Source organism: Asparagus officinalis, chromosome 6 (assembly GCF_001876935.1).
Source record: "Asparagus officinalis chromosome 6, Aspof.V1, whole genome shotgun sequence".
NCBI lineage: Eukaryota > Viridiplantae > Streptophyta > Magnoliopsida > Asparagales > Asparagaceae > Asparagus > Asparagus officinalis.
This window is the reverse complement of record NC_033799.1, coordinates 12,615,933-12,641,657: the sequence shown is the minus strand read 5'-3', so window position 1 is coordinate 12,641,657 and position 25,725 is coordinate 12,615,933. Positions and strand designations below refer to the sequence as shown.

General features: G+C 35.3%; 1 protein-coding gene across 2 annotated transcripts in view; it reads left to right on the top strand.

Moving 5' to 3' along the window:
* LOC109844951 (pantothenate kinase 2-like) overlaps window positions 9,720-25,725 on the top strand; it is an 18,784-nt gene continuing 2,778 nt past the window's right edge. Inside the window, exons 1-19 of one of the 2 annotated variants that reach the window (XM_020414133.1) lie at window positions 9,720-9,844; window positions 10,644-10,936; window positions 12,988-13,200; window positions 13,524-13,582; window positions 15,151-15,267; window positions 16,104-16,223; window positions 16,303-16,397; window positions 16,483-16,576; window positions 19,355-19,486; window positions 20,406-20,518; window positions 20,757-20,949; window positions 21,249-21,460; window positions 21,742-21,786; window positions 21,882-21,930; window positions 23,246-23,328; window positions 23,616-23,732; window positions 24,631-24,694; window positions 24,990-25,136; window positions 25,266-25,424. In XM_020414133.1, the coding sequence (XP_020269722.1) occupies window positions 10,684-10,936; window positions 12,988-13,200; window positions 13,524-13,582; window positions 15,151-15,267; window positions 16,104-16,223; window positions 16,303-16,397; window positions 16,483-16,576; window positions 19,355-19,486; window positions 20,406-20,518; window positions 20,757-20,949; window positions 21,249-21,460; window positions 21,742-21,786; window positions 21,882-21,930; window positions 23,246-23,328; window positions 23,616-23,732; window positions 24,631-24,694; window positions 24,990-25,136; window positions 25,266-25,424 (2,265 nt within the window). In that variant the 5' untranslated portion in view covers window positions 9,720-9,844; window positions 10,644-10,683. The other variant, XM_020414134.1, reaches the window with a different exon arrangement.

Genomic DNA, 25,725 nt, shown 5'->3' with positions numbered 1-25,725 from the left:
TACTATTCATCCGAAAATAAAAATCTTTACTGTTCATCCGAAAATAAATTTTTTACTGTTCACCCGAAAATAAAAAATGATGTTCATCCGAAAATAAAACGGTTACTGTTCATCCGAAAATGGATCCGAATCGAACACAAATTAAGATCAAAGAACCCTAATTTTAATCTTAATCTCTTAGAACAAATCAATGGTGGCTCTGATACCACTTGTTAGATCTAATAAAAAAACTTGAGATCTAAACCATAAAGCCATGATTGAATTCAAAGAGATTAACAAGAATCAAAAGGTGCGGAAGCATATACCTGAATCCATTGAAGAAAACTTGATTAGGGTTTTGATGATCTTCTAACCTTAGGGTTTCTCTCTTATGGATCTCTTTAGATGGGGATAAGAGAATGAGAGTGGTTAACCCTAGATTAGGGACCATAACCCCTTATATATAGGTGTTGTATATTTGTAATTTGGCCCCTCATCAAATTACAATTACAACCTGGTATCTGCACATATAACCCCATGATATATTTAAATACCTATTAACCCAAATTGATTGATCACTTTAAGTGGGTTATCTTTAAAGATAGTAATACACATTGATTAATCATATGTGCCCACAAATAGATTTAAATAGATTTAATTAGATTTAAATCCAACATTGGTCCCTCAAATCCCATAATTTTGATATTAGCCTTCTCTAAATTGCTAATAGGTCCCTCAAATCATAAGGATAGTTACAATTTGTTCCCTCTAGTGAGCTTACATCAGATGGGACAGGTCCCAAGATATCAGAATAGATTAAATCAAATGGGGCTAAAGCAATATTATTGCTAGATGAGAATGATAAAGTTGTTTGTTTAGCTAACCGACATCTAGTAAAATTTGATAAAGAAGAGAATTTTAAGTTTCCTAAAATGCTAAATTCAAACAAAAGCTTTAAGCGTGAGCTAGAAATATGACCCAAGCGATGGTGCCATAGGTTAGAAGCAGAGAGTCCATGGCCGATTTTGGAAGGAGAAGAAAGATGTGAAGACTTCAACTGATAAAGTCTGTTGACTCCACGACCTGTCCTAATCTTCTAGCCGGTGTGATCCTGGATAACATAAGATTTAGAATCAAATGAGAAAGCACAACCAGATTATGCTACTTAACCAATAGATAAAAGTTGCATAGATAATTTTGTAATATAAAAAACAGATGATAATGTCAAATGACCAGAAGTACCAGATCTTGGTGTAATGTCACCCAACTGAATAACTGCAAGAGGAGCATCATTAACAGCATATATGAATAATGAATTAGGAGTGGGTGTATAGTTTGTAAGAAAAGAGCTATCCAAAGTCATGTGATGAGATGCGCCTGAGTTAAACATCCAAGGAGTACGAGTACCAAAATAGGCAGACAAAGAAGTAAAGTCAGGAGCTGGAGGAAGCACCGTTAAGCCTAAGGTTCTTGGCTATTAATGCATAGCCTCTAAGATTTGGTAAGAAAACAAAGAGTCGCTCATCCGCGTCTCCTGAAGAGCAGGATTGGTGCCAGTTGATGCAGCTATTTAGGTTCTAGTTTTCTCGAATGCCAAACGAGACGGTCTCTTCCGACATTTATTAATAAGGTGACATAACTCTTTGCAATAGAGATGGTAGAGTTGTCATGAGGAATTAGAAGTGCTGCTAAAGACTTCAACAGAAAGAGGATTGTTGAGGAGTAGCCAAAATTGTGTGTGGTGAAGGCTGAGCTGCAGAAGCTGGAGAGGTGAGCATCTTAAGGTGTGTCTCTTGTGAAATAAATTCAGCAACTACCTCACGAAGGTTGGGGAGAGGACTGAGGTGAAGAATATATTCATGCAAGCTTTCTAGCTTGGAATGAAGGTGCATGACAAAGTGATATAATTTCTGACGATCACGTCGTTTCTGAAATGCAATAGCAAAGCTGGAAAGTATCTCAGGAGTAGGTTCCTCCATTATTTGCAATTATTGCCAGTAGACTGATACTATGTTATAGAAATTCTGAACAAATCGATCATCCTGACGAGCAACCTAAAGTGCTTGAAGCTGTTATTCACGAGCATCGTCAGTTTGAACAAACATGTGACTGAGGGCTAGTCACTACTCACCGGATGAAGATGTATGCCCAAGAGAGAGTCAAATAGGAATAGCTACTGACCACATAATGTAAGTCATAATCTGTTGATTAGTACTACCACTTAGTATATGTGACAGTGAAATTAATAGACAAGGTCAATGGAAATGGCCTCTAATGTGGATGATGCAGAAAATGAGGGGGTAAACCAACCCGGTAATGATCGCAAGAGGACAACAGAGCGTTTCATCAATGTAACCCCATAATGTGAAAGCCCAAAGATTATACTGTATAATAAGAGCCCAAACAGTATAATTTTCGGCACTTGTGAGTTGCACATCAAGTGGTGGAAAGATGTAGATACCTTTCTTTCTTTCTTGTCCATAATGAGAAAGAATGTGCTGAACTAGATGAAACAAATGATTCGTATGAAAAGGACACATGCTAATAAATTTCACATCGTGGTGAATAATACCACAATTATTAGAGGTTGATTAGAGAGAGATGTTCTTTTCTACGACGAGAGAGGAATGTGGTGTTTTTTCGCTATGAATGGAGGAGTTGATGGCCAAAGCAGCAGCTAAGAGGTGATGACGACAATTACCATGGCCGGTGATAATGGGAGTGATGGTGGCTAGGTTAGGATTTTGGAGATTTGAGTGAAGACCAAGATTAGATAATGGAGACAAGATGATTGAGTTGAACACTAGCTCTGATACAATGTTAACTAGCTTGGAAAATAGTTTTTCCATTTGAGTTATTGTTTCAGTAAGTTATAGCTATATAGATACACAATTATACAATATAATAGGAAGTATGGTAGGTGGATACTGTAGCACAGGTGAGTACTGTAGCGGTAGTAGGTGGATACTGTAGCATCGTCGGGCAATGTAGCATTGGCCGGTGGTATTGTATGTGTCGTTAGTGGACACTCTAGCGTAGGCTGGTGGTACTGTAGCATTGGCTGATAGACCGGTGAGCACTGCGGGTATGAATTTGACTGTACATGATGAACAAGTTGATGGTGGAAGTATATAAAATACAGATGTCTATTATTACTCTACTGATATATGCATGCACAGAGTCATATCTAGTGCTGATATACGGACGTAGACTCTCACTGGTGAGTTGACCAGCAATATGTAAGAGTCAACTCAAGATCTTGGTTTCAGCACCGCATAAGTTCATTTTATCTGTTTTGACCTGTTACCATAATTCTCCGGCGCCATAATGATTTTCCTTTTTTACTCAACAAGAGAAATTGTTGATTGATTTCATGGCTACTATTGATTTTACTATCCACTTGCTGCATAACTCGCCCACGATCCCTGTATCTACCTGCAGCAATGAGATGGCTCTTATAAATGAAACCTTGGCACATCTCTTTTAAAAGATGACCACAGCTAATATAGAAGGAGAAAAAAATATTTCTACCACTGGAAATAGAACAAAACCCAGCAAAGACTTTACCTTGTCCGTCTTAATTGCTTCCAATCAAATTCTCTCTTTGACCTGCTTCTAATAGTCCTTGACGTAGACAATAATGACATAATCTTGTCGCTTCTTCTACCAGTAAATTAAGTGGCATCTACTGCACATGCAAAGCTTTCTCAATCAATATAGAAGAGTTAAAAATAAAATGACACAAATTAACCAATTGCATAAGTAGCAAACTGCATATCAAATGTCCATACCTTTGCCATTCTTGTTCTTGATTAATAGTAAAACATAATTTATTCTCATGACAAAACAATTACTCAGAATCCATGGATGTTGTAACCCATATCAGCTAATTAATATGTTGCTGCATAGTCCCATATCCCTGTTAATTTACGAAGAATTTGAAACAACAGTGATTATTATGGAATCATCCACGTGTTTTAAAATTAGGTTGTTACGAAGGACCAAGTTCTAACCCCACTTATTTAAAAACCCACTCATTTATCATAAACACCCATACACACAAAGTACCATATGTGACTTATTTATAAATCAAATTTATAGTATATCCTCAAACTTTATACTATACTTTCTAAAAAAATCTCAAATCTCAAAATTGCCCTTCCCAACTCTTCTCACTTTCTCTCTTCCTTCATTTCACAAACCATTACCCTATAAGTTAATCCCTAAATTCCATCTAGTGAAGCCAATCCATTGAAACCGAGTATAATATACTACTTTATATGAAAGCATGACTTTTTATGAGCAAAGAACAACACCTTGTAAAGAAGTATAAATCTTTATGACTAAATTATAAGTCTTTATTATTATTATAATATAGCTCTTTATTGGTTCTGGAACTTCATGAAAAAAATTAATATTGTGCAGTGTAATATGCCGTTAATAAAATTGTTGGAGAAATTAGAGGAATATTTAGTATCCATTTTTCTAGTTAAGATAAAATTATGAAAGATTAATAGCTATTAATTTTTACTGAGCAAAGTATAACACTGTATTCCAAAATATAGTTTCTTATGAGCAAGGTACACATTATATATATAACTCTTTACGACTAAAATATATCTCTTCATCGCTATAGTATAGCTCTTTATTGATTTTAGGACTATAGAAAAGAAATATTTAATGATTATAAATAGAAATCATATTAAAATTAAATTATTGTCTTTTGTGAGGAGAAATATTAATGGAAGAGAATTTCATTAGAAAGAGAGAGGAAATTAATGGAGGAAAGAGAGATTTTGAAAAACATAAATGCACTAAATTGGATTTTGGAGACTGAGGGGAGAAACACGCAAAAATAAATTTCTCCTCGCATCACCATTAATGTGATGGGAGTGGAACGTGATTGCTGTTTAAAAGAAGAGAGGAAAGGAGAATTCAGATTTGTTACGGGAGATCCAATATAAAGTTGAGGGTATACTATCGGTTGGGTTTAAAAACAATTTACAAGTTGGGTTTGAAAATGAATCATTTATGATACTTTGAGGGAATGAGTGTCTATGGAAGTGAGTAGGTTTTTTAATATATGGGGTTAAAACTTTGGGTTAAAAGAGAAAAGTCCTTTAAAATATTAATTAGTGATATCATTGTTACATTTCCACATCTGCACATTGTTTACGTCAGGAGGTTAGTGGAGATTAGTAAGAATTAGGGGTACTTAATCTCCTTTGACGATTGATCAGACTAGGTAGGTGGATCCCTACACAAGCAATACCCGGTGGCGTGCCCTCTGACGCTCAAGTTAGTGATTGGTGGAATTAGTATGAAGAAAAATGCAAGACTAAGTTTTGGGTTCATAGAGTTCAGGCCTGAGAATGGTGATGGTCTCTCTGTTAAGTCTCATGTTTATGAGTCTATTGTGTAATCTAATTTTGATAATTAATAAATAATTCCTAATGATGTTTTATAATATCCGTGTTTTCCTCCAATATACATCCAGGTTGGAGAGGTTGGTTGGACTTGAGCTTTAACGATGATATTCTTAGAGGTTGGGGGAAATTGAAATAAAACCATCGCAATTCAAGTCAAATAAGAGATCATTCTTCATCTCTACTACCAAGTTGAGAATTGTCCAAGATCGAGCTCAAATGAAGACTTTTAGCTTGGGTATAGTAGTTTAGTTTTATACTTTATGTGGAAGACTTTTAGCTTGGGTATAGTAGTTTAGTTTTATACTTTATGTGTTCATGCTTAAAGCTCAAATCATATACACACACATTTAGGGTATAGTAGTTTAGTTTTATACTTTATGTGTTCATGCTTAAAGCTCAAATCATATACACACACATTTATTTCATATTTATTGCTTATACATCCTTTTGTGAGTTAACATGGTTTTCAGATTATAGACTAAATAACACTATTTTACATCTTTTGTAAAGTGTATCAATCACTTAAAAAAAATCTCAAAACTTGTTTGAAAGGATTCCATCAAAATCAAGTTTTTAACGAGTTAGTATTCTTGAACGTTTTGCAAAATAGTAAGTTTTTACAAATGAGAAATGATATTTTAAAACTTTTCTTCTAACATGTTTATTTTCATGTGTATAAATGTTTTCTCAAATTTTACTAAATTTGGAGTTATTTTACTATTTTGAAATGATTTTAGAAAATGAGCTTTTTAAAAGTCAAGAACCTGCTGTGATGTTTATCGGTCGACCGATGGGTTCCACCAGTCGACTAACCAGAATAAGTTTTTCAACCTTCCTTTTTACAGATAAATCAGTCAATCGATCAAGACGATCAGTCGACCAATCAACGGTCATTTTCCTGTAACGGCTAGTTTCTGTTTTTGGTTGTTTGAGAGGCTATAAAAAGCCCTCAAGCCTTATTTGTTCTTAAGAAGTTTATTGGAGTGTTTTGCAGCAAGTTTTTGAGATATCAAGTATGTTTTATTTATGTGAAGAGAGTTTCGCAAAGAGAAGAATTTCAATTTCAATTTTGAGGCGTTCATCCTCAAATCTCTACATCTCTTTGTTTGGAGAAGTTTTCTAAACTCTTCCTCTAGCTAATTGATAGTTCATCCTCAAATCTCTACATCTCTTTGTTTGGAGAAGTTTTCTAAACTCTTCCTCTAGCTAATTGATATTTTTGGTTCTCATATATATAAGCTAGAGTTTGGAGAAGTTTTCTAAACTCTTCCTCTAGCTAATTGATATTTTTGGTTCTCATATATATAAGCTAGATTTATTTGAGTTTAATTTTGTTTTTACTCATTGTTTACTCATACACCCACTTGAGCTTTAGTATTTCACATATTGTATATTTGGTTTGTGAGGTTGATTCATTGAGTGTGCTTACATTTCTTTCTCATTTGTATTGGAAAACAAATCCTTTATCCGCACTTATTGTTGAAACACGTTGTAATACACATGAACTTTTAGAGGAGTGGTTGGAGAGAGGCCGGGGTTAATTTCAAGAGGAGTGGGTTGGTAGTAAAGCCTAGGGAGAGGTTGTAAATCCATACACTTGAGAAATGTAACATGAGTAGTACAACACTTAGAGGAGTGTGACTTGTTTGATTGACAACGTGTGAGTTGTAAATGTTATCGGTGAACGTTGAAAATTATTATTGTGTAGTTATTTTGAGTTATAGTGGAGATCTCCTCGAGGTGAGGAGCGGAGACGTAGGTCGAGGGTTGACCGAACTCCATGATCATATCGTGTGTTTGCGATTGTCTTTTGCTCATTATTTCACTTTTCATCTTGTGCTTGTTTATATCGATCATTGTTATCTTATTTATCCTTGCATATCCTTGCATATAATTTGTTGTACATCATATTGTTAGGATATTGCATTGAAAAGTTTTTATTTGGCATCAATATCAGAATCACTCTTTCATATTGTGCTTATTCTTATATCACATATTGTCTCATTATTTATATCGCCTATTGTTTCATTATATATCCTTGCTTATATTGTTGTATATATCATCATCGCTAGGATAATTCATTATTAGTTTTAATTTGGCATAAAAAACAGATTAGATTAGCAATTACCCTATTCAGCCCCCCTCTAGGGTACTTTCACTCTCATGTTACAAGAGATATGGAAGGTAGATTGGTAATTTGACTCGGGCAGTGAAAATGGTATTTTGTTTATGCTTTACACCTATCAACACTAGGTGGGCGAATATTCGTGAGAGTCATCCATATCACATTCAATGTGACAGTGACAGAATGACAGGGTGCAAGTGTTCGTCCGAAGAGTCATTATTACCTCTAACCCGCATTTAATATAATTGCGACTAGGTGACATAGTATGGGCAATGCCCGAAAACTCAACATCATGTCTGGTCGTGTATTAAATGCGGGTGTCTTTGACGAGGTGGTCTGATGTGCCCCCAGACTTATGATAATCTCTGGCAGAGTTCGACCTAAAGACGCCTCCCGAACTAGACTGAGATTAGCAAAGGGGTCGGCCAGTCCAGACAAATTGTCACTATACTAGGTTGGGTTTCTCATCATATGACCTGACCCACTTTTTTGACACGTGGCTAATTCTCAAGGGTTTATAAAACTTGTGATTTTTAAGGTATAACACACATATTCTACATTTCTCGCATCTTTGCATTCCCATGAATTTCTGAACTAGATAAATTTGATATGTTTTTCAGTCTTTTTAGGATAATATGCTTGTCTAATTTATTAGTGAAATAAATTTTTACATGCGTGAAACACAACCTGTTCATTACACTTTTGGTATTATCATTATTTTAGCAAAATTATAATTTTTATATTGTACTGCTGAGTAAGTTGTTTCTGAGTAAAAAATTAAATTTGTTAAGTACTTTTCTTTTTGAATAATCAATGTTTTATTTGCTAAGTTTATTGATTAATAAAAAACCAGTTAATTCTTTGTTATATCATTTACTTTCTTTAATATTTATTTTCATGAAAAAATAGTAATTCAGATGTATGTAAATTCAGTTTATTTTATTTTGCTGATAAATTTACATGCATTTGAATTATTAAAATCAAATCAACTAAATTTACATACATCTGAATTAGTATTTTTTCATGAAATTAAATATTAAAAAAGCAAATGATCTAACAAATGATTAAATGTTTTTTTCATGAAATTAAATATTAAAGAAAGCAAAAGTTTAATACAAACATGTATAAATTATGCACAAGAACACTGATTAGTAACCGTCCACATTATCCCCCAAGTACGTTTGTAAATTATGGTTCCATGATTCTTATATGTGGCGGTTACTAATCAAATAAAAATCACATTCATCATGACTTGGTTAAACTTGTACAAGTATATATTTGAGAAAATTAAAGTTTTAATCCAATATTTATATTAGATACTCATTCGTGAGGTTTAAGAGAATAATGTATTCCAAAAATTTTGATACAACCTCTTAGGTTTGTGAATACTTATGTTTAATCTAATAAAATCGAAATTTTCTTTCACTTAATCAAAATTGAAATACGGTTATTAAAAAAACAAAATTGAAATACAATTATAAGAAAATATTTGAGAAAATTGATTTTTTAATTCAATATTTAATTACATGATCCTTTTTATATTTTTTTCTTTCCCGCCGATGTGGGATGACTTGGATCCTACAAGATCAACTTTTAGATTCACCTCCTATTCTGGTTCAGATCAAACACCCAATAACAAAAAAATAATCCTATCGGATCCACATGCAATAGAATTATTGTGAAAAGTCGTTATTCAAAGGGTAAAAACATTTTTTTTTTGTTTGGACTTTTTTGGTGTTAATCTATATATTTTTACATTCTGAATTAGCCTCTTAAATCTACATTTTTTGCATTAGTCTCCCAAATTGATAATAGCCCCTACATCTTTATTTTTTAATTAGTCTCCCTAATTTTCATGTGCTATGAGTAACCCCCTAAATTTCATATTTTGAATTAGTCCCCAAAATATTTTTAAATGTTTTGAAACTAGTCTCTCAAGTTAGCATGAGGTTAAAAAGTTTGTGGGACTAGTTTTAAAGAACCTAAATTATCATGGGGGGCTAATTCCAAATCATAAAGATTTGGGCGACTAATTTTAAATTAGTTAAAGATTTGAGAGACTAGTATTAAAAAATAAAGACACGAGGGACCCTTCTAAAAAAATATGAGAGATTTGGGACTAGTATTAAAAAAACCCAACTTTTTTTTACCCCTCACGTCATGTGGAGACGAAGAAACCCACATTAATTAATTCAGAACCGGGGTCTAGCTCTTTCCCCTTATCGTTTTCTCACCTTCTCTCTCTTGGCCCAACCTACCCCCCTTGCTGAATTTTTACCCTCTTCAAGTTTTTGGATCAGAGATTTATAAGGTAGCAAACGAATCTTTGCTTCTTGTACTTTGGGAAAAAACCCAGAGGCTAGAAGAGTCTAATTTTGCCTGTAATATAAATTTGAAAGAAATCATGGTATGGGCCTTTTTTCCCGTGAGTTCATTTGATGCATATTTTGGGTTTTTTTATTTATTTATGCGTTTATGTGTGTCGGTGGACTTTTTGGTTCTTTCAGTTGTCTAGTGAATGTAGAAGTCTTAGCGGTAGTAAATTCTGTTTTTTGCTTGATTTTAACTGATTCTAGCGATTAACCTAGTATTTTCATGATGGAGAGAGAGGTATCTGAATGGTTTTAGTCAAGCAGGTTTCAATAGATTACCTTCCGTTTTCATTTTTTGTTGTTAATATGGTGAATAATTGATTTTCGCTATTTGCTTTGCTTTTATATGCATCCTAAGTTATGTTGAAAAGAAACATTTAAAATGTTAGTCATTTGATAAAAGATTATGATTTGATGTGCAGAATTAAACAACTAATTCTAAAACTTTGCAAGCGTTTGTGTCTCCCATTGGCTTCCCAATTGCGTTGTAAACTTTCAATTCTTTGACCATCTATCCAACTGTTACTTTCAAAGTTAACTGTGTACATAGAATTGGGGTACTAGATTTGTAATCCATTTTCTTTTATTGACGATCTCCTTGTATGTTTACTTTTCGGTCATTAATGAGGTGGGTTAATGCATGCTCATGCTCTATGCATTGAGATAAGCACAAAGCTTGTTTTTTGTTGAACCGCTTTGTCTTCTATACTTATTGTGTTTAATTCTGCCATCAATTAGGCTGTTGGAGTTAGGCAGGAGGTAGAGGGAGTTTGGATTAATGGCTGGAAACCCCAACAAACCCTGCAACACTGAAACTACTAAAGAGGAGAAAGGAAAAGATAGCAATAAAAAGAAAGAGGAGGAGAAGGAAATGGCTCCAACATCATCTAGTGCTATGCATCGGTCGAGCTCAAGACCTCAACTAGATGTCAGTGGTGCTGCTATACAAGGAAATTTCGAGGAGAGGAACCCGACGATTCTATTGCCTAATCAGTCTGATGACATCTCACACCTCGCTCTTGACATTGGAGGTCTGCTTTGGCTTTACCTTTCCTTGTTAGTTCTGTTTATTTTCAGATCATTGCTTAAAGAAGTTGATTGCAATTTGAGTTATCTACAAGTTAAGGATCTATACAGATAAATAAATGGTGTTCCTCTATTTATTTATTTTTTGAAGCACCTGATTTTGGGTTATCTACAAGTTGAGTGATGTATGTTTTTTGTTATTTGGGCTTCAGATCTGCATATAGTCTGTGTCTGCTTGTTATTTTGTTCTCCTTTCTGATCCATAGAAAGGGAAACTTGAGTTTGTTTTTTTAACCTTTTTGGGAATTGGTCCTGGCCGATTTTTTTATTTATTTGTATAAAATCCTCTATAGATTCTGAAGATAGATGTCTCTCCCGTTTAAACCCTGGCACACATGCTTTATGCTTAAATTGATTTCTCTTACATATTACATGTGTCTCTCTAACCTTTCTTTGTGAAGGTATAAGGTGAGACTTAATGATCTTTTTACTAGTAAACATGGCAATCTCTTTCCTTGCCTAAGGTAACCATGTTGAATATTGGACATCTAAACACATCATAACACTTTGCTGATGAATGTATAGTAGGCCCTTTTGTGTTTCCTTTGGGTGTTTATGCATATGCCCAGAGCCGGCCCTGGGTTTTCTAAGGCCCAGGGCAAATTTTCTCAAGTGTGCCCCTTTATACAAATTAAACAAATAAATAAATAAATTATCAATTAATTAATTTTATTAAAATTATAAGATTTTACAAAATACAATCTTCTTTTCATTGCATTAAAAGAAGGAAAAAGAGTACTCGGCCAATGTTTCAGTTGAATCAAATAATAAATAAGAAAAAGTTAAAAAGATATGTATTACAAATTTACAATTTACAAAATTTATACATCTAAATTCTATATGTTATTGTAAAAAAAGTACCTTCAAAGAAAGTCGCTGCCTATCAGTCCAGTCGAACCCCACGAGGTCAGAGTTGGGGCTTAATCAAGAGCATCCTGATACAAAAGTTTAGATTAAATACTGAACCATAAAATCAAGAGTTAATGAGTTATCAAAGGAAGTTCAACATTTCAGAGCTCTGGCTCATACACAATTGAATAACATAAGCAAAACCCATCTGATTTCTCTTTTGAGATCTAGCAAATGCGCATCACACATTATACGCATTCTACACCTCACAAAGATATAAAAGATTACTCCTTTTTTGAGTAATGAGCTTAGTTTGAATATGCTTGACTTAAAATCATCAAAAAGTCACTTTGCTGAATTCAGAACTCTCAAGAACAGTCAACTGGGTCTTCCCCAAAGTTTGTCTACAACTGTGTTTGACCAACTAATCGAAGATGTGGATCCCTTCTATTCAATTATGCCCTTTTAAATTGAGCAATCAGCACCAAAATTGACATAGCTTTTACTCAATTAGGGGGGTGGGGGTGGAGTAAACAGAGGATTACTGACTGCATCAAAAAGAAAAAAGGAAAAAAAATCATCGTGATTAAACTCACCAGAGATCCAGAAGGAGAAGAGGAGCTGAGGAGGAACCCTAAAAATCGAGATCAAAACGTAAAAGACATCGCAATCGAAGACAAATTTAGAGATTTGTTTTTCTTTTTTTTTCTTTTATTTCTTTGGGTCTCTTTTTCTTTGTTGGGTGTGCGCCAAAAACAACGGTGTAGTGGAGAAGGGGGTAAAATAATCTGCGGTCCAGCCCAGAGCCGGCCTAGGGCCTAGGGGTAGAGGTGAAGAAGACTAGGCGGTGACAGAGAGTTGTAAACTTGTAAATTGTAAATTGTAGCTCACCCCATAGTTTGTTCACCCACCTCTAGTGCCCCTCTCAGTTTTGGGCCCCGGGCTGTAGCCCTGGTGGCCCTACCCCTAGGTCGGCTCTGCATATGCCATAGTTCATGTCTGCTTAATTACAAGCAAACAGCGAATACACTGCTACTACCACATCAACTTCTTCAGTTTTCTTTTTAATTTTAGCATTTCTGTACATATGAAGTATGGTTGGTTTACTATTCATCCGAGTTGTGATATGTCAGCTTTATGGTGCCAGGATCCCTTATCAAGCTGGTTTACTTTTCACGGCGTGAGGAGCAGTCATCCCATGATAAGAGGAAGAGATCATCAAAGCAAAGGTTTTGGATTTCTAACGGAAACAGAAGGAGCTACCCGATTCTTGGTGGAAGGCTCCACTTTGTAAAATTTGAGACAGGAAAGTTAAATGAGTGTGTTGATTTCATTTCGTCCAAGCAACTTCATCGTGGTGGTATGTATGATGTTCTTCTCTTTCATTGTATCATTAAAAAAAAGCTGATATGCTTACTTTTTGCATACAGATTCCCTTTCACTATGAGGGTGTAACCACTTATATCCCACAAACTATTATATTGGGCGGTTTAGTGAAATTTAACCTAATTTCATTACTTTCTTAATTTCTGGAGCAACTCAACTCTCATTGGGAGAGCAAACATCTTTTTGTTGATTGACTATTCTTTAGGAACATTTCTTTTTTCAAATTCATTTGTGATGTGCAGCAACACATTTTTGGTATCCCTTTCTATGCTTATCTAAACTTCTTTTAATTTCCAGGAATTGATTCACCTTCATGGCGTTCTGGGAGTCAGACTGATCAGAATATAGTAATTAAGGTAATTGAACTAATAGCATAATATTATGAAAATCCTAGGACTTGCAATTCATTTGTAGTGCTTATTTTTTGATGTTCAATTCCATACATATTTTGTTCTCCCTGGTAAAACTGTGAACATGCAACCAGAAGTCTGTAATTGTATTCATAAATTGACTCTTTTACAAAGACTTTTGAAATCTCTATGCAAGATATATTAGTAGATTGTTTCTCATTCATGATGTCAAGGCAACATTTCATTTAGTAATACAGGAGGCAATGCATTTACTCTCAAAACTCTTTAGAGTACGAGCTCAGCCCATTATGTCGGTAGAACCTGTTGATAAGGAGGTAAGATGATACTTTCTTTCATGAAGGTTAGACATGGAGTAGAGATGTGAAATGGTAATGTGACTGAAAAATATAAGAACCACGTGAAGAGATACCAATCATCTTGGCTCAAATAAATTGCCTGGACCTTTTACATTATGGCCAGTGTTAATTTATCTTTCTACATTAATACGGGTGTATCTTCTCTTCGGAAGCTTAGCGATCCTCATGAGAGCTTGAGGATAGATGATTCTCATGATAGCATGAGAATAGGGGTGTAAAACAGTACAGTGGACCGCATGTGGAAGCGTGGAACGAGACGACGAGCAGCAGATTCGAAGAATCCAGTTTTCAGCTCGTGAGTCGACTCATACATGTACATGAGTCGACTCATCAGGTTGAGTCGACTCATGACTGTCATGAGTCGACTCACGAAATCAAGCCCTGTTAGTAAAAGTCTCTGACCAGTCGACTCATCAATTATGAGTCGACTCATATGAGGTCATGAGTCGACTCATATGAGGTCATGAGTCGACTCATCTCGGTCATGAGTCGACTCATCGACGGTTTCCTGATTCGTTTGGGTTTTTGTTCACACGGATTCCTGTTGGTTTTGGGCTTGGTTATTTACCAGATTGTCATCCACGTTTGTACACCTATATAAAGGGTTGTTTAGGGTTTCTAAACATAAGTTTTATGATCTTAGATCAGAGAGATTCTAATCTTTGTATTAGGGTTTAGAGAGGATTGAGAGGTTGTTCTCGATTCTAGTGAGATTGTGAGGGAGAGATTGTAATCTTTTGTTCTTCATAATCTAGAAGAAGGTATTTTCCTTCGCCATACTGAATTGTCTTGTGTTTTAGTTCTCTTCTTCTCAACCCATCTTTTGGTAATTCCGCGACCAAAGGGTGCTCGCACGGCAACTCGTATCATACATAGTAAGAGAGGGTTACTTTTCTTTCTAACAGATATTACTTTATCTTGCATTAAGGCAACACATACACAAATTAAAAGGTATTATCCATGTGACATGATTATTCAGGAAAAAATGCACAATAACTTTCGTGATTGTTCAAATGGATAAGTCTTATATTCTTTGGCGTGCCTTTAACACATTCTTTAAGTTTCACATGGAATTTAATGCAACCTATCACTTTAGACATAGTGGACTTAATGCATTCACCAATCATGTGTAAATGTACATTCAGATTATGTTGCTTGTTGAGGTGAGTTTATTAACTAATTAGTTTTCATGGAAAGGCCACAGGTGGCGGAGCATATAAATTTGCAGATGTCTTTCGAGAGAGACTTGGGGTTAGTCTTGAGAAGGAAGACGAAATGGACTGTCTTGTAGCTGGAGCTAATTTCTTGCTTAAGGTAAGTTTCTGCTAATTAATGTAACTTTTTTTCTGTATCTCTATAAGATATTTTGACATATCATTGAGTTTCGTGTCTCAGTTTCAAGTTTGAAATGGTCTGATATATTCAAGGCATACTTGATTGGAATAATACGAAGAATCATAATTTTTTCATTTTACTACTGTGTTCATATGCAGGTCCATGTGCTTCCATTGTGCAATATATTGTCTTTTTGTGACTAACAATGATCTGAGAAATCAGCTGATACTACAAGCCTCTTCTTATAAGTTCAATACAATTCTGGTTAGAGTTGTTTTTTCTAAAAGATAATTGAGTAAAAAATATTGTGGTTTCTGTTTGTTTACATTTCTCATTTAATGGAGTAAACTGAAGTAAAAGGGTGGTTATAGCCTATGTATGCACTTGAAATAAACTGTTCTCAATTATTCTGTCTCAAAGTGCGTGGAAAGATAATTCTGACAGTATCTGTGCATACTTTACATTATGGGCATCATATACTGCAAGGAAATATATGAAAACTTTTTGTAATAATATGGATGTATGGGAAGTCTATCATGGTATTATAACATAGGGTAAGATATAGTGATTTAATACATAGGGTCACAATTGAAAATTTGTCGATAATTATGTTTTCATTACATTAGTAAGGGTTCAGAAAGTTAAATATGCGATTAAATTTTACTGAATAAAGAGGTCAAGGATAACATTCGTTATGTGACTGGCATACAGTGTATTCTATTGAATACAGAAAATATAATTTCAGTTCTTTTAAGGCCTCCAGCATTGAACCTTTTGCATATTAGAAATGGTTTATATATGCATGATGCTGACAGGCAATTCGGCATGAAGCTTTTACACACATGGAGGGCCAGAAGGAGTTTGTGCAGATTGATCATAATGATTTATTTCCATATCTTCTTGTCAACATTGGCTCTGGAGTTAGTATGATCAAGGTAAAGAATAAATCTAGCTTTTCTTAAATCACTTTTACACAAAAACTTGGACATTTGTTTCAACTTGTGCTTCATGTAGGTAGATGGTGATGGGAAGTTTCAAAGAGTTAGTGGTACAAATGTTGGAGGAGGTACTTATTGGGGCTTAGGGAGGCTATTAACAAAGTGCAAGAGGTTTAATGTCTTCTTTTTCCTGATTATTGCAACTCATATCCTGAATTTTGGGTTTCTATTATCTTTCATTTATTTCTTGTTCCAGTTTTGATGAATTGTTAGAGTTGAGCCAGAGAGGAGACAATAGTAATATTGACATGCTTGTCGGAGATATATATGGTGGATTGGACTATTCCAAGGTATTTATCTTTTAATCCAATCAGAGGAAATAAGCAATCAATGCGTGTCATTTTAACTTTCACTGTTGATTTATCTTTTTCTTTCTGAATTTTGTGAATTTTGTTTCTTGTTCTGAGGCACAAAACATGTTAAGAACCATGAAGAATATCTCTAGCAGTCATCAATCTCGCTGTTGAACCTTGTCAGTCAGAGGTGTTCTCTGTAGCTTAGGATTTTACTTATTCTTTTTCTTTTAAAAAAATTCTGTTGACATACCACCTTCAATGCTAACAGAAACCTCCTTGATCACTTTTCTCCTCTACCATGGTTCTTTCCATCCACTAGAAGCCATGTTGTTATATTCACTTTCATTCCCATCACCCTTCTAATTTCTATGCCACCCAGCAGTTAGCAACTTAATGTTATTTTTTATTTTTCCTTCCCTTTTTCTTTTTCTTTATCAAGTTTCTATCAAACAATTGGTCTCCCGGCTAAATGTTACATGGTCAGTAGGGAGATGTGGAAATGAGGATGATATAGAGTGGACATTGAGTCAACAATGACTAACCAAACAATTTTTAATAAGGATATAATGATCTGATATGCTATAAAGACCGACACACAGAAACAAGCCCCGAGTCCGTGTCCGACGCGTGTCGGATGCGGACACGCGTTCGACACGCGTCAGACACGCGGTCAACGCCACCGATGCGGGTCAACACCCCGACACGCCCCCGGCTCGTTCCCGACACGGCTAGGATTCACGAACAAAAAAGAAAAATCCGAAATCCAAACCAACACCCAAACCCTAATTTCTTCACTTACCAGAGTCCCGACGCCGCCAACCACAATCCCTTCGTCTCGTTCTCATCCTCGTCGGCTCATTCTCGTCCTCGTCGAGAGAGATCAGCTCGTTCTTGTCCTCGTCGGCGTCGGCCCTCGTCGTTGCTAGGTGAGTCTCTCTCTCGATCTCTCGATCTCTTCGCCTCTCTCCCGATCTCTTCGTCCTCGTCCTCGTCGCTGCTAGGCCGTTGTCTCTGTCCTTCACCGCCAGCGCTTGCTCCGCCTCCACGCCCACCTCTTTCGACATTTTTGGCCTTTTTAGGGTTTCAGTGAGCTGTTGTTGTGAGAGAGAGGGGGGATTTATGGATAAGGGGAGTACTGGAGTCAAGGGGAAGAATCTTCTAGAGGAGAGAAGGGATTGGTGAAGATCTGGCCGTTGATTTTGTGAGGTGGACAGTGGATGAGGTGGATTAGTAAAAATTACACATATTATAAAATAATAATATAGAGAACTTAATGATTCGTTGAAGTTTTGAAGAATGCTTTGAACTTTTGAGCTCATACAGCCTCCTTGGGCCTAGCCCTCCATCAAATCAATCCCAAGTCACTTCTTTTTTATGAACCGTCACTTCTCTGCCAATTCATTATGAATACTCACTTCATATTTGCTTACATGTCAGCCCAAAAATCCTAAGCCCGGTCCACAATCAGAGACTTCTTATTTGCTTTTTTACTTTATAAATTTTTCTATATATAATAATATTTTTTTAAAAATCTTTTATCTAATCTGTATATAATAATAATATTAAAAAATCTAGCCATGTCGTCGTGTCCTATTTTTTTGGGTTTTGTCGTGTCCGTGTCGCCGTGTTCGTGTCTGTGCTTCATAGCTGATATGGACGGCCATGAGTTATGTATCATTACTTTGCTGAAAGGAAACTTGAGGAATGCTTGTGTATTTAAGTATAATCTTCATGGGGAGCGTGTTGATAGCAAAATGGGGAAATTTTTACAAATAATTGAAGGTTGTTTTGCAATGTTTTAAAAAGTGGTCTGGGCGCCATCCTAGGCACCGCCTAGGCCTAAGCGGTAATTAGGCAGCAGACCTAGGTCTTATGAGTGCCTAGGGGAGCATAGGCGGCTTAGGCGGATTGCACCGCTCATGTCATGGTTGTGATTTCCTCTACTACTGCCCCCATGTTCTCCAACCTCCTTTGGCCTCCTCCATCGATTCAAAGCACCTCCTCCACTGACTCTGACCTTTAGCAAAACCTCCACATCTAGTTAAACAAAAAAAAGGAATCTGCCTAGGCTCTAGGCTGTGGGTTGGCGCCTAACGTTTTCTGTAATATTGTTGTTTTGCAATAACATGCACAAAACTTCTTTGTGTGTAACGAGCCAACTATATGCATTGTATGATATTACTGTAGTTCCTTGATCTTTAATGCCTTTTGTCATCTACCTTTTTTAATAATCGTTTGAGGTTTGGTAATTTGTAAAGAAAAACGATCTTCTTTTCAAAATTATTAATACACTTGTGCACCTTTTGCTCTTTTTGCATGTAGATGTTGACATATTGTATAATTTAGACATTGTTAACATTGTGCTTTGTTATCTCGCTCCATAAATTTATAATCTGATATGAAAATAGAAGTTATCTTTCATTGTGTGAGGACTTTTTGCGACATCAGAAAAGATTCTTGAAGGGATGATTTACGATCTATACAATTTGATGGCTTATCAACGACTTTGTATCAGACATTCAGGATTATATACTATTTCTGTGAAATTCTTGCCTTGCTACTTTAAATTGATATTTTCTCAGGCTAGTGGCTTGTGGCTCTTTCTGTATATTGTAATATGATGATGATCTTTGATCTCAGTATGTTAGTAGTTGGTTGTTGGATTTTACTTCCAAGTAAATTTCAACATCCTTTTTAATGTATGCATGACTAGTATCTCCTCTTATAATGGTTGAATAGATTAACAGTATCTGGATATTTTAATTGATGCAGATAGGTCTCTCGGCATCAACTATTGCCTCTAGTTTTGGAAAGACAATTTCAGAAACCAAGGAGCTGTCTGACTACAGGCCTGAGGATATTTCTCTATCCCTCTTGCGGATGATTTCATACAACATTGGGCAGGTTAGTCTCCCTAGTCAGTACAATAATTCTTTTTTGCTTGAGGCACATATAAGTGGTGAAACTCCTATCCATCCATGAAAGTGACATGTTTAATTGCATATTTTTTCTGTTTATATCTGAAATTTCTGGTAATTACTTGCTTTTGAGAGAGTTGTCTAATTATGTGGATTGCTCTACCTTATGCAACATTTACATTTACTTTGGTACTTCTAGTATTTTTCTAGATACTTATCTTTATGATATTCTGAAACAACAAACCATGTACCTATTTGTTATCAAGGAGGATTGGCTCAGATGCTCCGCAATCTTAGACCAATGTAATGAAAAGTGCTCATTGTGTACTGTTCATCTTCCAGCTATCTAAACAAAGTAATAAACTAGTTGACCATACTGAAGACTAACTAGCATTGTACATCAACATAGTATTTACGTCTGCTGTTCGCTCCTTCTGACTAAAGAAAAGCTAACTGGACGTTCACATTTCCCTTCTATCACACCAAAATATTTTGAACTGTCTAGTGAGTCTCATTACAAGTTCAAACTAGATGTTAGTTCTTTGGTGATGCAATGGTGTCAGTCTTGTTTAAATGGGCCATGGTCCAAAGTAGTTGTAAAACTTTGGTCTTTCTTCCCCTTTATTTTTGTATCTGCTCTTGTTGTTTGGACTTGGGATAAATGCTTTGTTGTTATTGTTGTTGTTGTAGCTCTTGTTGTTTGGAGCCTTAGTTAGGAAGAATAGCTTTTTATAAGTTGAGATGAATATGCGCTTGTCCTTTGATCTATTCTTCTATGTATATGTATATGTATATGTATGTATATGTGTGTGTGTATTAGGAATAATGATGGCACATTAATGACTTTGACTTAGTTTATATTGTCTTGTACCTTCGCATATCTCTTATTCAGCTTATATATGTAGATCTCGTATTTAAATGCACTTCGCTATGGACTCAAAAGAATCTTTTTTGGAGGATTTTTCATTCGAGGCCATGCTTACACAATGGATACCATATCCTTCGCTGTGCACTTCTGGTAAGCATCATAAAAATTTGAGCTTTTTAAAGCTTTCCATAAAATTTTCTTCTTTGTTTCTTACCAAGCTTTCTGGGCAAGAGATGAAGTTTTTGGTATTAGCATAAAGGAGATATTAGCTTTCCTTAATGTGCTTATTTGCTTTTGTGATTTAGTTCTAAAGAATCAAATGAGAATGGTTCTACTATTTTATATCGCAAATTAATTTAACTGTTCTTGAATGCTATATTGTTTTAAGGTCAAAAGGACAGGCACAGGCCATGTTTTTGCGCCACGAGGGATTTTTAGGAGCTATTGGTGCCTTTATGAGTTATGAAAAACATGGACTCGATGACTTGATGGCGCACCAGTTCGTTGAACGATTTCCTATGGGGGCTCCTTATGTTGGGGGAAAGATTCATGGTCCTCCTCTTGGTGATTTGAATGAGAAGGTAAGATTATCACATTCCTACATATACATCGGTGATTTTACTATTTATCCTCGTTGGTTGCTTTTATTTTGTATTTATCCTAAAAATTCAAGTTTGTCAAGTTATAAAATCAAATCTATAATCATTCCTAATGATTGACTATGTTACCAGTTTACCCTTCTAAAGTTAATGCATGTTTCATAATGAGGTTACTCAGACTTTAATGCTTCTAAATGTGCACAAATCTTATGCTTATTTGTACAGAATGTCATGGCTTTTTATTGGAGTATTCATAAGAACGAAAATTTACTTACATGCAGATTTCATGGATGGAGAAGTTCATCCAGAAGGGTACTGAGATTACAGCTCCTGTTCCAATGGCTCCCCCAGGCACTACTGGCGTAGGAGGTTTTGAACGGCCGTCTTCCAAAGGTGATACTTTGCGTTCAGATGCAAGCGCTGAATTAAATATTGGGGTTCTCCATCTAGTACCTTCATTGGAGGTGTTTCCATTGTTGGCAGACCCTAAAACGTAAGCTTCCATAATCTGCTATTTTAGTGGTTTTAAGTAGATTATAATTTATTTCTTTTGTGATAAAAGTGAAGTCAAATCAAATGTTTGATCTTTTATTATCAACTGTCCTGTTTATAGTGGACAGTGATGTACCCGTTTTCTATTCGAGTTTTGAATTTGTAAGCAGTTGCAGGTTCTGCCAGTGCTGTTGTAAAATGTACTTGCTCTGATATTAGACATCTTGATCTGTTTACTTGAGCAAGTTGATTCCAAAATGAATGAAACGATTTCTTTTGCAGGTATGAACCAAACACTATTGATCTCTCAGACCATGGTGAGCTAGAGTAAGTTATATTTCTAAGATTTTTTTTTTCCATCTTCCTCTTTGGCCACATCACCATCATAGTTATCTATGACTCTATGTTGTACATTGCTGCAGGTATTGGTTTACAGTGCTATCAGAACATCTGCCTGATCTTGTTGATAAGGTATACTGGGAGTTTTTATCCTCGGAATACTTATTTTTCGTCTTTTGATAAGTCTGTAGTTACTTGATTATTGGAGATCCATTTCATAAGTGCAAGTAATTTTATATTTTGTTGCCTTGTCTTTGTCAACTGAAATTTTTGGGACAATCGCGTTTGTACTCTTTTTCATACTTTATGTGAAGCTATAATGGTTTCAAGAGAAGATCTCTCTTTTTCTCCTTTTATTGTTTCTGTTCTTACTCTTGCATAAAATTGAGAAGAAAAGGGCTGAACATCTTTGTGCTCTTTTGTTCTATCAGAGTTTCTATGTTGTACACCTTTTTTTTCCTTTTTTTTTTTAATTCCTGTTTTACTGTCTCCTGTGTTCTATCAGAGTTTCACTCCATTTTTTTGGATTCCTGTTTTACTGTCTCTTGCCATGCCAATTCCATTCCCAATTATGAGGTTACACAAAAAAAGGAAAAAAACCATTGGCTCCCAACTTCCCAAAAGGGCAAATTTTTATGACAATAAAATTAGAAAACAAAGAACAGGAAGAGAGTAATGATGTTTTGAGAAAAGTAAAATAAAATTAGCTGGGTCAAATTTTGGCTTTTACCTTAATGTAAGATTTTTGAAAATATTCTGCATAATATGAATGTTTAAACACTTGATTCCAGAATAACAGATTTCTAAATAACCCATGCTACCGTAACTTGTTCTCCTCGAAGAACCCAAATTTGATTCTGATCAATGGTCAGATACACCTGTCTATCAGTCCAGGGATGTACCTTAAGTATGAATATGCATTTTTAGCAACACTCGTTGTCTTTCATCTTTGCCGACACTTTTCCTAGTCTATGTAAATTGGGTGCAATGGTCCCTTTCTTGACTGCTGGACTCACTCTGTTCCGCACTATTCCTGCTTTATCGCGAACTGTATTTGTTATGTTTCCTGTGTTTCTTTCACTAAAAAGTCTTGGATGACTAAGCGGGTTTCTGAATTAATTTGTTTAGAAGGAAGCCAGGAAACATGTTTTCTAGATTTAAAATAGTGCTATACCCACTGTATTTTATTTAGTTTTTAACTTTTCTTTTTATCATACTCAATTTTGTTTTTTCAGTAACAAAAGAAATCCATGATGTACTGACTTCCAGCCTTCCAGGTCCTACTTTTATATCTTGTAATGTAACTAGACCGCATTTCATATCTTCTCATTTTCTAACTAGAAATGATGTATCATCGAGCTGCTTGATATGTAGTAACGTAAATTTCCACTTTCTCCACCAATATCAACGGAGATTGGGAGCTTAATTTATTTCCATCCTATGGCAGGCAGTGGCAAGTGAAGGTGGAACTGATGATGCTAAAAGAAGGGGAGATGCATTTGCTCGTGCTTTCTCAGCTCACTTGGCAAGGTTAGTCATGCTCCTGCTGTACGCAGTTTGACTGTGATGTGAATATGAACTTCATTTACTACTTCTGCATCGTCATCATCTTCTTCATGCATCCAGTTATTGTCACCTTTTTAAATTATCTTATGCACATGTAAGCTTGATTAATAACTTCTGCAAATGTTTTTGATGCTTTTGAACAAGAAATGTTTATGGTATTACTTAACTTCCTAGTAGTCCACATAAGTTGGAGAATAATGTATAATCTCAGTCAGTAAACTCACTTATCCAATATCAACTGTTTTTTATAGGTTAATGGAAGAACCTGCGGCATATGGGAAATTAGGCTTGGCCAACCTATTGGAGCTAAGGGAAGAATGTCTTCGAGAGTTTAATTTTACAGATGCATATATCACTATCAAACAGAGGTAAAACATGATATACACCAGTCAGTATCAAATTTTGCAGATGATTTAGTTGATAGGTTCTGACATCCTGTTTATTTTCTATCATTTTAGCTCTTTTGCCTTGAATATTTAATAAATATGTGACCATGCTACAATTCAAAATGCCTTTTATTTAAGTACGAATTTAAGCATATTAACCATAGACGAGTTTCTCAAAGTTTAGACTTGCGAGATACTTTGACTGATAGAACTAACTCAATATGGTATACAGTGCATCATGGTTTAAGAATATGAAATGCACCATTATGGGACAATAGATAATCTTTATGATTTTTTTTTATGTTTAGAGGCTTTTCCAATGTAATTGTTTAAATATTTCTGTAAGAAAGTCTCATTTCAATTGACATGTTAATTTCAGCTGACCTATGCTTTTTATACTTTCCATTTTGTCCTGATGTACTAGTTGCTGATGGCTTTACTATAAACCTTAGGCTTCTATGTCGTGGACGGCATATAAAACTTGGAAGGTCCCAGCAGTGTCTCCTCGTGTGAAAGCCCACATGTGCCGTTTGACACTGAGAAGTGACCACAAGAGGAAATAAAGGATACACATATAAGGACTTGAACCTAGAATCTTTCTTTTTTTTTCCACTCTCAGTACTCTGAATTATTAACCACTCTTTGAAAGTTCAAGCTGTTTAGGTAGAAAATTCCAAATGCTTAGAATCAGGAGTACTTTCGAGCTTTTATGAACACATTAAATGTTCTACTGTTGTCCAATAAAGCAATTCACTTCACAGAAAAAACTGAATGTTCTATTTCGTCTTGGAAACAGAAGTGGGTCCTAATGTCTACACACAGACATACATATATATACATTTTATGTACAGGCATACTGAGTTCTTTTTCTGTGGCTTAGGGAGAACGAGGCATCTCTTGCTGTTTTACCTGACCTTCTTATGGAGCTTGACAGTATGAATGAGGTACAATGGTGATCTTCATTATAGATCATTCTTATACACCACATACAGTGAATCTACGTCAAAAATAATATTTTGAAAATTTAATTTCTTGTTGCAAGTTATAGAACCAGGCCTGTAACGTGAGCATCTATTGAGGATGAAAATTTTTGAGTTAGCTGTTTCTCCTTGGGACAGTGTTTAGAAAAAACTAGTGGACAAGAATTCACAGCAGCATATCGCCTACTGGTGAATGATAATTACACAGCAAATTTGAAGGAGAAAATATACTTGATATGGATGTTTACATATTTTGTAGGAGAGGAGACTTCTCACTCTTATTGAAGGTGTTCTAGCTGCAAACATTTTTGATTGGGGATCTCGTGCTTGTGTGGACCTTTATCACAAGGGGACAATTATTGAAATTTATCGCATGAGTCGCAAGAAGATGCAGCGTCCTTGGCGGGTACATTAATAATTGAATCATGATGCCAACAAAACAATTTATGATATTTATTTTAATTTGTATATAGTTCTCTCTGGTTGCATTCTTACCTTGCTGCAGTCACTAATTGAAAATGTTCTGTTATTTTAGACAGATGATTTTGATTTATTCAAAAAAAGAATGCTTGGTTCTGGGGATCAGAATGTACAACCATATAAAAGAGCATTGCTGTTTGTTGATAACTCTGGTGCCGATATTGTTCTTGGCATGCTTCCTTTGGCTCGTGAACTACTACGTCGTGGAACTGAGGTTGGAATATAGACCTTTTTCTATTTTTTATTTTTTATGTCTACATGTAATAGTGAATGATTTTGCATGTGCTTAAAGTACTCTCCAGTGAAACAGGTTTCTTCACCTTACATATTGACCTTCTAAGAAATATAGCATGCCTATCTCTTCTTCATGTTCTCGTTTATCTCTTTTCAAATTAGGTACCAAGCTTTAGCATTAACTTTATAGCTGAATATTTGGTGAATCTTCCCATGAAGTCAAGTGCTACATAGCACCGTGGCAGATATCATTTTGATGGGGAAAGTTTTTGAAAGATTTT